This window comes from Solanum stenotomum, chromosome 9 (assembly GCF_019186545.1).
Source record: "Solanum stenotomum isolate F172 chromosome 9, ASM1918654v1, whole genome shotgun sequence".
Classification (NCBI taxonomy): domain Eukaryota; kingdom Viridiplantae; phylum Streptophyta; class Magnoliopsida; order Solanales; family Solanaceae; genus Solanum; species Solanum stenotomum.
In genome coordinates, this window is record NC_064290.1 from 42,710,182 (window position 1) to 42,725,330 (window position 15,149).

The 15,149-nt window shown below is 34.5% G+C and overlaps 1 protein-coding gene across 1 annotated transcript; it reads right to left on the reverse strand.

Moving 5' to 3' along the window:
• Positions 1 to 204: 204 nt before the first annotated feature.
• Positions 205 to 14,845, reverse strand: LOC125877804 (alpha-aminoadipic semialdehyde synthase-like). The gene is made up of 25 exons (XM_049559075.1): positions 14,716 to 14,845; positions 13,866 to 14,158; positions 13,690 to 13,776; positions 13,474 to 13,603; positions 13,118 to 13,291; positions 12,863 to 12,945; positions 12,349 to 12,465; positions 11,783 to 11,858; positions 11,143 to 11,314; positions 10,840 to 10,936; positions 10,574 to 10,740; positions 10,198 to 10,255; positions 7,807 to 7,947; positions 6,237 to 6,572; positions 5,606 to 5,686; positions 5,336 to 5,401; positions 4,731 to 4,848; positions 3,494 to 3,623; positions 2,868 to 2,931; positions 2,385 to 2,559; positions 1,633 to 1,870; positions 1,361 to 1,469; positions 1,132 to 1,290; positions 974 to 1,043; positions 205 to 555 (listed from the first exon to the last, which is right to left on the reverse strand). Exons 2-25 carry the CDS (start codon positions 14,112 to 14,114, stop codon positions 503 to 505), a joined length of 3,150 nt encoding a protein of 1,049 aa, XP_049415032.1. The 5' UTR covers positions 14,115 to 14,158; positions 14,716 to 14,845; the 3' UTR covers positions 205 to 502.
• Between the last annotated feature and the right edge of the window lie 304 nt (positions 14,846 to 15,149).

Here is a 15,149-nt window from a genome sequence, read left to right on the forward strand (position 1 = left end):
TCAAATATAATTCTCCTTTGGCTTTTCATTTTCATGCTCTTTTTGAAAATATCCCATTCAATTTATTGATTTTTTGTCAAACTAAAGGATATATGTTTTTGTATTTCAATTAACTTTGTCAACGAAACAACAAAAAAATAAGATGCATAACACTTAGATTATGTATAGACCTTGCATAAAAGGGAATAACTCACAAATGATGAATTAAATGTTTAAACATCTATAGGAAAAGATAAATAGAGAGAAAGGAATAATATATTATTGACAAATCAGTGTACTCACTCGAAAACGAGAATATTAGCCTATGATCATGAGAAACCTAATTAAAGAAATTCACCTGTGCGAAGCACGGACACTTTACCCAGTTCTTATATAATATACAACTTTATTTTGTTTAATCAGAACTCTTTTACACTAATATGAAGCCCTTTAGAAAAAAGAGCTTTTGATATCAAATTGGTAATACCAGAACCAACTTGTACAAATTAAATGTCATTATTGATTATTCAATCTTCTCCAGCAACTTGAAACCATATGCTTCCAAAATATCCAGTGCTGTAAATTTACAAAAAATGAAATATTATGTCACTTAACAGTTTTTACAATCACAACCAGAGCTTATAAATGATAAAAATAGGGCACAACATTCAAACTTAAGCACACGTAGAGTTCATTTGTTTGCTTGAAAAAAGGGTAGCTCGGTGCACTAAGCTCCCACTATGTGCAGGATCCGGGGAGAGGTCGGACCATGAGGGTCTATTGTATGGAGCCTCACCTTGCATTTCTGCAAGAGGGTGTTTCCATTGCTCGAACCAGTAACCTCATGTTCAAATGCCAAGAACTTTACTAGTCACGCCAAGGCTCCCCTTAGTGATGCGTGAACATGAATTATTCATTTCTATGCAAGCAATGCATTATTGGCACATATTTTTTCTCCCTAGACAAAAATTAAAAACCAAGGGTGCTGAACTACCTGGCTCATAGACTTCTGGATCAATAGGCCTTAATACACCATTTGCTTTAATCTTGTTTGCAAGTAATAGCTGCAATTGGCAAAAGCGAGTGAACTATGGATTCATCCATTACAAGAGATACTCGTGATCATTATGCAATTATTAAATAGAAGAATACCAGAGCTCCGGTGGCTGCTGGAATCCCTACTGTAAGAGCCATGGCCATGGTGGCTTTCCCGTTCTCCGTCCTTCCCATTGCCAAGAGTGTCGATCTATGAGTTTCAGCATGGTCGTCTGGGTAATCTACTACCACTTCATGGTGTAAAAGCACCATATCCTGACACAAGTGATATTAGTGGTAATCCGGCATGTAATAAGTTGACATAAAAAGTGATTATGAGAACTACCTGCTCTGTTTTGGAGTATGCTAATTTCTCTTCCATGCGCAAACATGTTACTTCAAATGGAGATTTGCAGGATGATGGTATTTCTGTAGGCTCTTGAAATCCCAGAAAGCTATTTGGATATTAAGTAAACTCCTTATCATTCAACCAAAACATGTTTTTTACGAATAACAAACAATACTTCACATTTTATACCAATATATTCGCTTTAAAGAACATACTTGTTCAATGCTTCAAGTAGAACTGATTGACCTAAAATAGTCGTTTCAACTTACATTATTGTTTTTGCTGTATTGACTGCTGTGTCCTTGTCTGTGCAAAGCCCAAGAGCTAATATCCTATCTGTGATGTATTTTTCATCAATTACTGATTCAGGCAAAATCTTTCCATCGATCCCAAGAAGTCCAAGCAAAAACGCGCTGTGCGTGGATCTGATCCCATCCTTAAGAATCAGAGTAGATTCTGTACTGAAGAATCCTATCTTCACAAGTGTCCCCATTATTTGACTAAAACCTGTGGAAAATATCGATTCTTAAGATGTCAACCAAAAATCTGATTATATGAAAACGATCAAGTCTATTACTCCCACAATCCTAAAGAATTACACACTTAAGTTGTATTCAAAGTTCAATCTTTTTAAGGACTGAAAATAAATAAATAAAACCATCCCACAAGGTTGTCATTTACAAATATATTCCACATGCTTGACTAAACAAAAGAAGTAGTTGCTCCCATGTGAGTGGTGTCTTACAGACCTAAATAAATAAAAGCTTTTAGACGAGGTAGTGACACAATTCATAAGAATAGGTGACTTGCCAAAACCATAAAGCAGATTATTTGAGAAGGGTGGTGTATCAACTTCTTTTGAACATTCTATTTTTCCCCTTTTAATGCATTATATGGATGTAAGAAATATTTAAAAGCCCTCTTTCTATTGCCATTATTCCCCATCTCATTTGAGCCATTGGTCAGAACTCGAGTCTCTTTAACCAAGAGCTTCGTATGAAGCCCAGTAAATGTAACTTGCCTTCATAGCGTAGTGTTCCTCGGAAGATGGTCGATGCTTCTTCTGATATGCCATACAAGTCTCCATACACTAAGGAGTTGCGATTTGGGAGACACTCTAATGCAAAGGCTGGAAAATCAGGAAGACGAAGCTTTGCAGCTGAATCATAAAGCTTCTGACCTGCATTTAATATATTGTTAGTAAAGCAAAAGCACATATATGAAAACCACCACCCATGCCAACGGTCCATGAATGGTGGAGATAGCTTACGAGATGGCAGTTGGAATTTTGGAAAGCTAGTGTGGATTATTCATGGGAGATGAAGCTATTAATTTTGGCTGTGAGAGACCAAAAACATATAATGAGGGCGTAAACTCTTTAAGATTGTCTAAAGATATACAAAGGCAAGTAGAAGTAGATTCTGAAGTTGTTTTAGACTTTTAAGTACAATATACTTCTTCATGGGATAGAAATCAAAACAGTTCTTATGCTAAACAACTTAATTTCCCCTTGATATCTGTAGGCTGCTGGATTCCACCCAGCTCGTATAGCTCCAGCTGGACTCCAACTAGTTATTGTTTCAACATAACAATATTAATAATGAGTAGAATGATTGAGATGTGAAATCAATAGAGTAAGGAGAATACCAACAAGTAAATGATAACAGAGAGATTATGTCTACTTCACTATAACCAAAAAAGTAAGATAAAAAACTAACTACCACAAAATGGAATGCGGTAAACATCCATGTGAATATATTACATTCAGTAGGTTAAAGTGGATAATAAATCACATTCAGTAGGTTAAAGTGGATAATAAATCAAGTGAGTGAACATAAATAATTATCCTCTTTATGTGTATGCGGTCTTATGTTGGAAAAAAGAGAAGTTACTCTCTAGTTCAAAATTTAGTTGACGGTTTAATCGCCAAGGAAAATGGCAATGTTGAGGAAATTTGGAGAGGCCAGTTAATGTGTTTTTCATTTGCAATAAGTGCCAATGAAGAAAGCAGAAGAAATACCCGACAGTTTTTTGCAAATATGTCTTATCAAGTAGCTAACACAACTGAGCTTCTCAATATTGAAAAGGCAACCTTATTGAATCAACATTCAATTGAAATAGTAGGCATACCTGAACTTATAAGCTAATGGATTGTTAGCAGCAGCTGGAGAGGGAAGACCACCACAGTAAGAAACAAAAGACCTGATCTTTCCCTTTGCTGCATGGGCTTGGTCGATCATTTTCATCGCCATCATATGATCTACAATAAAATATATGCCACTAGTTAGCCTATGATTGGTAAAATCATACTTGTCTTCCCAAGAAAAATTTAGACTAATAACACAAATTTACAGCAGCAATTTTATTCCTCATCAGGCACCTGTAATTCAGCAATTTTCTATGATACATCTGAGCATTCCCTTCCTAACTCATGTTATTTCATTGATTGATAATCTCAAGACTTGTTAATATATTTTACATCTCCAGTTACAACTACTTTTTACTGCTTCAACTAAATTTAATTCAATTGACATAGTTTTAAATGAAGTGAAAGTGAGACAATTAATTCAGAGTATTAGGTTAGAGTTGTAATTTGACTTCTTTCAGATGTGAAAAAAGAACAAAACCACACTTTTGTTCCAGTTTAATTATTTAAAATGAATTTGGAATTTTACAGTCTGGTAATTGGTGCTTATCTTAGTTATTGTTGTCTCAAATAACTAGCTACAATTCCGAAATGGAAAGTGTTACTAGAGAGGGAAAGGGGTACCGAATTATGATTTGCATACTTCTTAATAATTGCAATATTATGTATATTTTTCTCGCCAACACTGTACAATCTGCCCCTTGGTATAGATCATTGGATATTTTTGTGTAAGACTTTCCAAATTATAGCATACACCTTGTATCTTGAGAATTTTTGGTGTTGTAGTTTCTGGAGTTTGATGGGACTTTCCTGTATTTCTTGGTTAATCTTTCTTTGTTTAGTTTCAGTAAAATCTAACAACCAGAGACGAGTCAAATATTTGATGAAGACCAAAAGATGTGCTCATTATTGGCCAACTTAAGGGATCATAACTATTCAGGAGTATTGTATGGCACTAATTTGCACCTACCTCAATATAAGGGACTATTTTTATTTTCTCGAACTTGGAAATGCAGTACTATTTGTATCCATTACCATAGGTTATGCACAATCACATTCAGAGGAAATATCATACCATGAAGAAGTTTCCAACAAATTCATTGACGGTCTTATTCAAGCTACTTATATGCAGGAGAACATTTAACTGAGGACAACTTTATCAGATACACACACAAAAATAAAGGAACTGTAGAACATTTAATTTTCTCAGGTGAAGGTTACCGATTCCTGGGTCCAAACCCATTTCACCAAGAATAGTAATTCCAGCAGATTTTGCATCTTGGTCTAGCTTTAACATAGAATCATCAACGTAGCTAGCCGTGACAAGATGTTTCTTCAGCTGCATCAGGAGAATTCAAGTTGCACTTTAGTAGGAGTAAATCAGGAGTTCATGAGAGTTCGATAGATATTTTAGGTTATAAATGTTGAGATTTTTCCTCAGAAAAAGTTGTAAAGACTGATTTCTTTGCCCATGGTACGGTCCATTTGATTGAATTGTGAATCATAAAATTATTCAAGATTCATTTGTTTCAGTCCATTAATCTAGGGGAGTTCTTTTTATCTGGCTCAAGCCTGAAAGGTCTAATACATTGTTGCTCACCATCCTCAGGCATATTCAAAGGGATTGAACCCGTAGACCTCAAACGAAATTTCAAGAACTGATGTACTTAATCTATACTAGAAATCAAACTGTTCAAGAGGCAGTCAACACTTCTAGCTTTACCACTCATCGGGGCCCTCTTTTATTATGCATAGACGATAGGAATCTGTATTTACAAGGAGATGATACCCATAAGAAAGAAAGGAAAAGATGGGAAAGCAAATACCTCAATGCATGCCTTTGCTATAACACCATGGCAACTAGGAGGCAGTAAGCTGATGACAACATCAACCTGCTCGATGACAAAAATGACAGCATGAGACAGAGCCACTTATTTACAACATACATAAATTCAAAGAGACCTAACACTATGTTAAGTATTAGGGAAGGCTTAAAAAACATAAAATATTCTTGCTACTACCACTTATTGTCTCAAAGGCAGTTTTTTTCAAAAAAGAAGAATATTTCACCACAATACGCAATCAAAAGACAATACCTGTGCGATCCAGCTAGAAAGAGACTCATGACTCGTAATGTCAAGCTGAATTGCTTTTGCATTTGGAATACCTTTAGTAACCTGTACTACTGAAACATGATTACTAACGGAAAAAGAAAAACATAGAGGTCTATAAGCGAAAACATAAAGCTCAAACCATAACATGCAAATAGTAGATGAAATTATATTGTCTATAATCAAGATGTGCAGTAAATGGACAATACAATAGATAATTGATAACAAAATAAACAGTAAATACAAATTGTCACTTTGTGCTGTAACAGTATCCAAATCAAACAAGAAAAGAATAGAAAAACCATAGTCATGGACACAGGGACAGGAAAAAACATTAACTGCAGAAGCAAAACTGATAAACAAAGAATCTGGAGAGGAGAATCAAAGAAGACGTGAATAATATGAGGTAGAAAAAAGACGAGAACATAAGAAGAAATAAATCTTACACAATCCTTTCAAAAATATAATATTAGGACAATGAAGACGCAGATTTATATGAAGTTTTGTTAGTGAAAAGACACCATCAAACTTCCAATGTACATAAATGAAATCACAAAGTTCCTTTTCAAATAAGAGTGATCAATGAAGTCACATGAAAATTGATATACATGCATACCTCCTCCGCATCCTTCAAGTACAAAGAACCAACAATCACTTGGACACAATTTTGCTCTTCAAAATCAGCAGTTACAGATGATTTAGGCAATTGCCTAGATGTCATGCTACCAATTGATGCTAAAAGTTCTGCAGCTGGTCTGCAAACCCGACCAGCACCTAAAATTAAGACCTTCTTTGAGTCATACTTCTCATCCATGATTGTTTCTTGGAATTCCCCAACCTTCAAAGATATGTTGTTTTCCTTGTCTTGAGATCCCAAAGAGTTGCTTGAATTAGCAAGGGAAGTTAAAGAATCAACTATTTTATCTAAAACGGATTTATCTTCAGCTCCAACCTGTCCCAAATAATGAAAGCAAAAGGGAAGTAAGAATCATCAAGTTTTGCATCACGTAGAGGTAAATATTCATGACTGAAGAAACCACAAAAAACAAACACCTTAATTTCCACCTGAACCAAGAATAGCATGAAAATCACAACTTGAAGTTTTATTTTGACACTGAAAAATCGAGAAATACAGTGCGAACTGTAGCTTTAGGACTTATCAACAGGAACCTGAAAGTTTTAAAGTGACACCAGAAAGTAATTGGTGTTTTTCGTCTTTGTTTTTGGGTACCTTGATAGTCTATAGAAAGGCCCGTGTAATTCTCAGGAGAAATTCATTGCTTTCTTTCTTTCAGACTATCTCGAAAAAAGAGATGAGACATCCGAAGATTGAACTCTCTTATGCCAAAGCTAAGAAGCTCTATTCCGTTAAAATATTTCAGTCTATGAAAAGCAAAACACGCCAGTAGGTAACAGAATCATGAAAATTACGAGAAGTTCACACAATTTTTATGATCAAAGAGAAGAATTTATGTAGCTTAATTGTATTCACTTGTGAGAACACTTCTCCAACAAATAGAACAACTTTAGCATGAAGATAAAAGTACGATAACAGGACAGAGCACTAGGAAGTGAAACTGCAGCACTGCTAAAATAATGGGAATTGACATGTTCGTGAGAGAAGTATAGTGACAACCATTATGTTTTGGGGGTTTTGGAATGCTAACATCTTGAAGACTATGTAATGTCTGTTTCTTATTCGTGTTTGGTGCATTTGGCTACTGGCTAGAGCATGATGCAAGAATATGCATATCCCTCCAGCATATGTAGTGAAATAGAATAGCTTCCCCGACTTTTTTAGAGGTGTATGATTGCAGGGTTGTTTTTCAGTGAATAGCTCTCTTGGATACAAAAACAACAACAACATACCCAGCGAAATCGCTCAAGTGGGGTGTGGGAAGGGTAGTATGTATGCACACCTTACCACTACCTCGTGGAGATAGACAGGTTGCTTCCGAATTTTCAAAGATGATTTGAGGAAGATAAATTTTACAAGTTTCGAAAATATAAAACATGGACAAACACTTTCAAATAAGTTTGTAGATTCCACAAATTTTCTCATGGTAGGCAATGATTTTTCATTTTGACTCTCTTTGATCTAAATATTCTTCTAATAAAACAATTGCATTTATATGTTTAATAAACATTCCTTTTCTTTCAAGGTAAAACTAGGTTAGAAATAAAACCTCCAATTCTGAGTATGACGAATCACTTGTGATTTGACCAACTTGGCACTTCACCAAGTGGAAGGAGCCACCTGCCGCTTCAATAATATCCAACGCCTCGTTTATGAGAAATTTATCAAACAAATGACCACTTAGAGATACCTGTCAATTTCAGATGATGGAGTACAAGCATAAGAAAATAAAATCATCAAAGAAGTAAGAAAATTATATATTTCATTCTTAACTCAGCAGTGAGTAGAAACAACTAGTTGCAGTTACTAATTAAAGAAGTAAATCAGAATAAGAATACCCCTATTAAAATATAGATAAAATCTAACATCATCCAATGTGGACAATTAGGTATATGTCAAAATCAATCTCAACATATCCAATCCGCTCAACCCGTTCAAGTTTAAGCGGGTCAAAACCCACCCATTTATAAGCTCAACCCGTTTAAGCCTAACCCAGTAAGAATTGGGTTGATGTGTATCCCAAATTGACTCATGAGAAATCTTGTCAAAATAAAAAAGACATTTTTCTTATTTCATATGTTATACATAGTTATAATAAAGGAAAATATAATTTTATTAGGTACTAAGGGTTAATAAAAGAACAAAATAAAGCAATTAAACCTTGGAAAGAATTGAGCGAGTTGGGTTATGACCCATATTTTAGCCCAACCCATTTCAACCCAAGTAGCTTTTGAGCAGGTCAGTGACTCGCCCATTTATTAACTCAACCCAATTTGATCCGCCCAAATTCAGCCCAACCCGCCCATTTGACACCTCTATTGACAATACATCTAGGACCAAAGTCTCATAAATATACTCCTCTCTATTTTGTAATTAATTTTTAAAATTTTAAAACTAAATAAAATTAAAACTTAATTAAGGTCTTCCATAATAAGTATTTCAGTTCACTTATCTATTTAATTATACCAATTGTAAAGTGAATCTTTACATGTCTTTTTCATTATTTGAGGCTCAAAAGCACTTTTGAAAAAATTGCTTCTTGTTGAAGTTTGCTTTTAGTTATTGCAGTAACTTTTAGCAAAATAAGTTATTTAGTTTGAAATAAATTTGAATTTTGAATATTAGTTAATTTGTTTACGTTGTTGAGATATTTTAGGTTGTTTAAATTTCAAATTATGTAGATTATGTATTTTTGTTGGCTATTTAATGCCCCTCAATGCTTAATAAAATTATTGAAAGCTATTGAAAGCCATTTCAATCCATTGAGAGACATTTTCAATCTTTTTGTGCTGCCCCATTTTTAAAAAACACCAACAGTGGTATCAAGAGCTTCATTGATCTGTGAAATCTTTCAAAGAACTACCATACATTTTTAACGCGTAAGTGCTACCTTTTTAACTCATCAGGGCTACCCATTTTAACCCATAAGGGCTACCTTTTCAACCCGTGCTTTTTTCAACGCACAGGCATTTCTAAACCAATTTTTAAACAAAAATAATGGCAAGCAGTAGTCTCACTTTGAATGCCCCAAAAATTTTCACAGACAAAAACTATCAAATTTGGTCTGTGAGAATAAAATCATATTTTGAAATCTATGTGATATGTGATGTTGTGATGGAAGAAAAACCCTTGCAACCTCTGTCTGTAAATCATAAAATAGTTCAAATTAAAGCACTTTCAAAAAAACTTCTACACAAGACAATGTCATCACATGTGTTTTTGAAGAACAAAATCAAAGAAGAAAAAGAAAAACGAAGAAATTTTGCAAGTTCAAAAACAATGAAAAAAATCCAGCATCAACTACCAAAGCAAAAATTGAGGAGGAGCATTTTTTTCAATTGCAGTAACTAAAGCAAAGGAGGAGTGTTGAAGTTTGCTTTTAGTTACTACAGTAACTTTTAGCAAAATAAGTTATTTAGTTTGAAATAAATTTGAATTTTGAATTTTAGTTAGTTTGTTTATGTTGTTGAGATATTTTAGGTTGTTTAAATTTCAAATTATGCAGATTATGTATTTTTGTTGGCTATTTAAAGCCCCTCAATGGTTAATAAAATAATTGAAAGCCATTGAGAGACATTTTCAATCTTTTTGTGCTGCCCCATTTTTAAAAAACACCAACACTTCTATATTATACTTACAAAAGCACTTCTTAAATGATTTGGTCAAACACAGATTGCAACTATCTGAAAGTTCTTCCTCAAAAACTCCATTTCGCCAAAAAAAATACTTTTCAAAATAAGTAAATTCTGGAAGTTGGGCCAACAGGCTAACTTACTACATGAAAAACAAGTTTTAGACAGCGGTTGCCTGTTTTGAGATCACACCTTTTTCTTAGTCTTCTTCAAACCCATTTCCGTATCAGATTAATAACTAATACGGAATTGCATATCCATATGTCAATTAATAACAATAATAAAATAAAGAACACATCGGAATTTACCAATACGGTGTATTTCCTCCCGTTTCCATTGGAATTTGAAAGAACTATTGAAGGGTCACTGCCAATCAAAGGATAACAGAACATCATTACTTCATATTAGAAAATACAAGCTACTTCATATTGGCTCCAGACATACTATTTCAACGGGTATGTTACATGCTTTACAAAACTTACGGACATCAAAGCATATTGAAAAGCACATAAAAAGTTTAATATAATTTCATTTGTACAAGGATAAACAAGTTGGGAATGGATGGTGGTAACATAAGAGACATAGTTATCTATCATAGGTACAAAAGGAATTATCCAATGGTTTCTAAAAGGGTGGAGATAAAAAGCACAATAAAAAAGAATAAAGTTAGGATGAACGACTTACTCTAGATCAGATTTCCGCATTCGAGGTATGTATTCATACAACTGAGTAAGACCTCCATAATGGGCTATGCAAGCTCTCTTCAAGTGTGCAGGTAACTCTTCAAGATTTCTAAAGGAAGCTAAGCTTACAGTAAAGTGGGACAAAATGTCTCCGAAATGTTGGGATGCCTATTTCATCAAAGAATAGCATAGGTAAAGACATCATTAACTCATAGATATAAAGACAAATTAATAACTGTAGTTGGTAGCACTTGATGTTGAGATTACCTCTTTCGCAAACTCAGTGGGAAGAATATCAACAGCTGAACACATCACACCTTTACCTTCTAGGTCATAATGATACGAATCGTTGAAAGGTTCATACCTAGGATCCATGTTTAACAAATTGTAATGACCAGGAAAGAATTATTTAGATGCATCATTGTAAATTAAATTGGAAATGAACATAAAATGCTGAGTAAAAGAAATATTTCCAAGTAAAGCAAGGAGCAGTATGTAAGGTATATTCGAAATGGAAGTAGGAAACATACTGACAGATACTATAGAATCTTCATAACAAACTAAAAGTACCTGAAGAAAGGTGAGTCTATTGATGTGGTTTGGTTGATGAACTCGATCGAGCCTCCCACGTCACAAGTTATGTCACAGATTCCAACAAGTGGGCATCCATTTTTCATAAGGTCTTGAATCTGCTTAGTAGTCAACAACCTCGGAAACCTTCTCTCCCAGTACATACAATTTACTGGAAGAAGCAGGGTGGATTAAACACGCATTTTCACAAAATTGCTTGAAAACACTATAAAAAGAAAAACTTGAAAGACTTCTTGTAATTGGTACAGTAGAATTGGTGAACAAGGTTCAATTACATAAGAATGTCAAAATAAAAGAAAATGGCAAAACTGCTAAATGATTGGTGATGCAATTACTTGCATAAGAATGCCAAAATCGTAATTTTTATAAAAGAAAATTTTCGTTTAGTAACACTATTACGGAACTCATAAAAGATGAAGAAAATACTAGGTTTCCATATAATACAAAGTTCTAGGTGAAGAGGCTTACAATCAAGCATTGAAAGCTTTGATTCACTCATGAAAACAAATGCATGCTCATGATGTATCGAATGTAGTCAGAGCAAGCAGGAAATACTTAAAACTGGATACTGAATTAGATTTCCTAAAAAATGAACATGAAATTCCTGATCATCACTGACCTATGACAGATGCATAAGGGGCTATTTTCTCATGGAAAGCAGGTTTGTATTGCTCTGGATGTGCATAGTAATCAGCCTGAATGAATGACAAGTCTATTGTTAGATGCATAAGGTAACATCATGACAGGCAAAGAACATGGATGCTTTCATTTTCAATGATGTTAAATATAAAGGTACCAACAACAATGTGCACAAACTTAAAATTTTGATCTCGTCCTTTCCCATATTTAGAACTACAAAGACCATAAAACTACCAAATCTAAAGAAAGAAAGACTCCCTGACATCTTTATTCAAGCTATTGAGAACGGACACTTTTTTAAGGTTCCAACAGACAGAGAAATACCCATCACTTAGGCTATTAGGGATATTTAACCAGCTTTTTCCTCAAAAGAATATAATGAAGATAAATTTTATTATTCAAGCAGATTTTAGCCACATCTTCACAACTCTATTTTTCTAAAAATTTCATTACCCACCTATGCAAGAAAGAGTACACATGCTATTAATTTTAGAAAAATTGAAACTATAAAGAAGGCAATCATCCATAAACACTAAAAGTATGTACCTTATTGAAAGATTTTGAAGGATTTAAATGTTCCACCATGTCTTGGCAGGTGGCTACACAACCATACACTTGAAAGATTCGCTTTGATGGCTGCTTCGATTGAGTAAGATCCCAGGCCTACACATGAAAAACAGATTTCTGTAACACAAAGCTATGAATTTTTCTAACTCAACCATTTGAAGTACATAAAGTGAAGATTTGACACGTGACATGAAGAATCTTAGAGATCATAGGCATTTAAGTATCTTGTTGATCCAAAATTGGTTAGAAGAACAAAATCTTGAATGTTACACTAGATAGAATTTACAAGCTCTAGAACTGCTAGTGAAACAGTTTCTCCAAGTGAACAGAAATTAAGAGTGGCAACGGGCCAGGTGGGGACTGGTACAGTCCACCAAAAGATCAACTCGGCCAGACTCATGTGAAGTAAAGTGGGAAAATGAAGGAGAAAAAACTCAATCAAGTGAAGCAATATATCGATTACATTGTCTTAAATAAGTATGCCCAATCTTACCATCTCATGTAGCTCTGGAAGTTTTCTTGGATCCACAAATGTATGAGGAAGAAGCTTAAAAATTTCTTGTGCACCACGAGACACTACAAAGGATATCAAGATTTATCCAAAAGACACACAATGAGAAGTTTTATGGAACACATTGTGAAATGAGTAGATCAAGGAAATAAGTGGATAGAATATATCTTGAATAGAAGTTGAACTAGACATGTCAATAAACTGAAATTAGTGAGCCTAAGTTACGGTCCACAGTACCATTTCCAGAACCAGTGAAAACAAATACAAGAGGACAGATTCCCGATGGAAGTCCCATAGTTGCTATCTCTTCGCCAATAGAAATCACTGCAGCCTTAGCCGCAGCCAATGAAGAGTACATGTAAGATGAGCCGAGTGAGAGAAAAGGTGTTGAGTAGCCATGATTGAGATACCCTGATATGCACATCTTTAAGTATTAGTAAAAACACAAAAGGTACTAAAGAAGAAGAAAAGCACATACATAACTGGAGTCCGCAACAAAGATAAACAGCAGGGTCTATGTTCATACAAAATCCAACAAGAAACTATACATGAAATTCAATAAATCATCTTCAAGTTACAAATAAAATGCTTACAGAGTCCTAATCCATGTAGAAAGTCAATCATTCCAGCTCTACCAGCAAATGTTCCAAATGCAAGTAACCTCTTTCCAGTGTCTTCAACTATAAGCTCATAGTCGAACAGAGATGCCCTTTCAGCTAAGATCTAACCATCAAAAATGTTAATCTTCGAGAAAAAAAATTACCACGCCTGTTCAGTAAATATTGCTGACTAGAATTAGAGCTACATACCTTATCCAACAAGGGCATATTTTCCTTTTGTGCCTTGTGAGTATGGGAGAAGAAGGCATAGGCCCTATTAGGAAGAATCATCTCCAACTGCAATTCAAGTTAAACAATCATAACCTCAAGAAGGAAAACTCAAGAAGTCAACCAAAATTTTCATTTTTTTGAAAAAAAATTAGCACCTTGGGTTGTTTGATACCCAAGATGAGACCACATTGGGACAAGTCCTCCGATATCTCACATCCAACATCTTCATAGAGTGCATCATGATGAACGCGCTTCGTAGATGGCTGCACAATGATACGTGACACTCCAGTCTTACCCCTGCCACCATGCAGCAGTCTAGCACAGTGTGAAGGAGTCAGGGGAGCCCGTCTTTCCCACTTGTTGGTCGCCTCTGAGAGGATACCAACCACTCCATTTCCAAACATTATCAAAGGCCAAGTAGTTCTTGATCAAATTTTGGCAAATTATTCTTGGAGACAAAACAAAGATACAATGAAGACGTTAGCAACAACAACATACACAGTGTAGTCCCACACAGTGGAGTCTGGGGATCGCAGACCTTACCCCTACCTCAAAGGTAGAGAGGTTGTTTCTAATAGTTTGTGAAAGCATAATAACTCATGTTGAATAATAACTACAACAAAATAATATGACATAATCAAAGTGCAAGAAACACCACATAGTAACAAAAATCGAACGACAAAAACTACAAAATAGCTAGACAACGCTGTACTACTTGGTAACCTACTAACCTAATCTAGACCATGTCCTCGATAAGTTAAAACTTCACAATGAAGACATTAACACCAACTGATTTTCAAATAATCACAAAACAAAATTCCAACTTAATCTCCTTTAAGCTATTTCAGTACTCTCAGAGCAAAAACCTAACTAGAAATCAAATGAGAATACATTTTTCGCAGGATCACATAGAATTAATTAAAATAACCAATATGATCACTCTTAATTTTACTAAATCCCCCATTTCACCATTTCTACTAACAAGCAAAATAAAAAACTTTTTACCTGACTTGTCAAGTGATTGTACTAAATCTTTTTTTTTTTTTGACCTCTCTTTAAACGTGAACTCTGTGGAATATGAAAGTTGTAATGGTGATCAGAACAAGAAATCAAGTGTATTTATCATAATGTATATCCAATATAAGTAAGTAGTTGATTGAATTGGTTCAACTTTTTTTCTAATTTAGAAGAATAGAGATGGCGACTAGGAACTGACGTGTCGTTATTATCGAAAATTTGTTTTTACAGAGAAAAAAATGGATACGTCTTTTAATAATGTAACTAACGTAACCAGCCAAATGTTTACGTGTCATTCACATTCATTTGGCCCTTTTTTTAATGGTACTTGAACTCAACTACTACAGCACAAAAAGATGAACTGTATTTATTTTTGGCTTTATCTCTCTTTCCAATTCCCACGTGAAATAAATCTCAAGATA

What these genes read in the sequence shown, in the direction of transcription:
- LOC125877804 (XM_049559075.1), bottom strand. Translation starts at nt 14,114, where the DNA reads ATGTTTGGAAATGGAGTGGTTGGTATCCTCTCAGAGGCGACCAACAAG. An exon ending in AGGAACACTACGCTATGAAG is followed by an intron (nt 1,871 to 2,384) that starts GCAAGTTACATT and finishes TATTTTCCACAG; the next exon opens with GTTTTAGTCAAATAATGGGG. An exon ending in TCCAGAAGTCTATGAGCCAG is followed by an intron (nt 556 to 973) that starts GTAGTTCAGCAC and finishes GTAAATTTACAG; the next exon opens with CACTGGATATTTTGGAAGCA.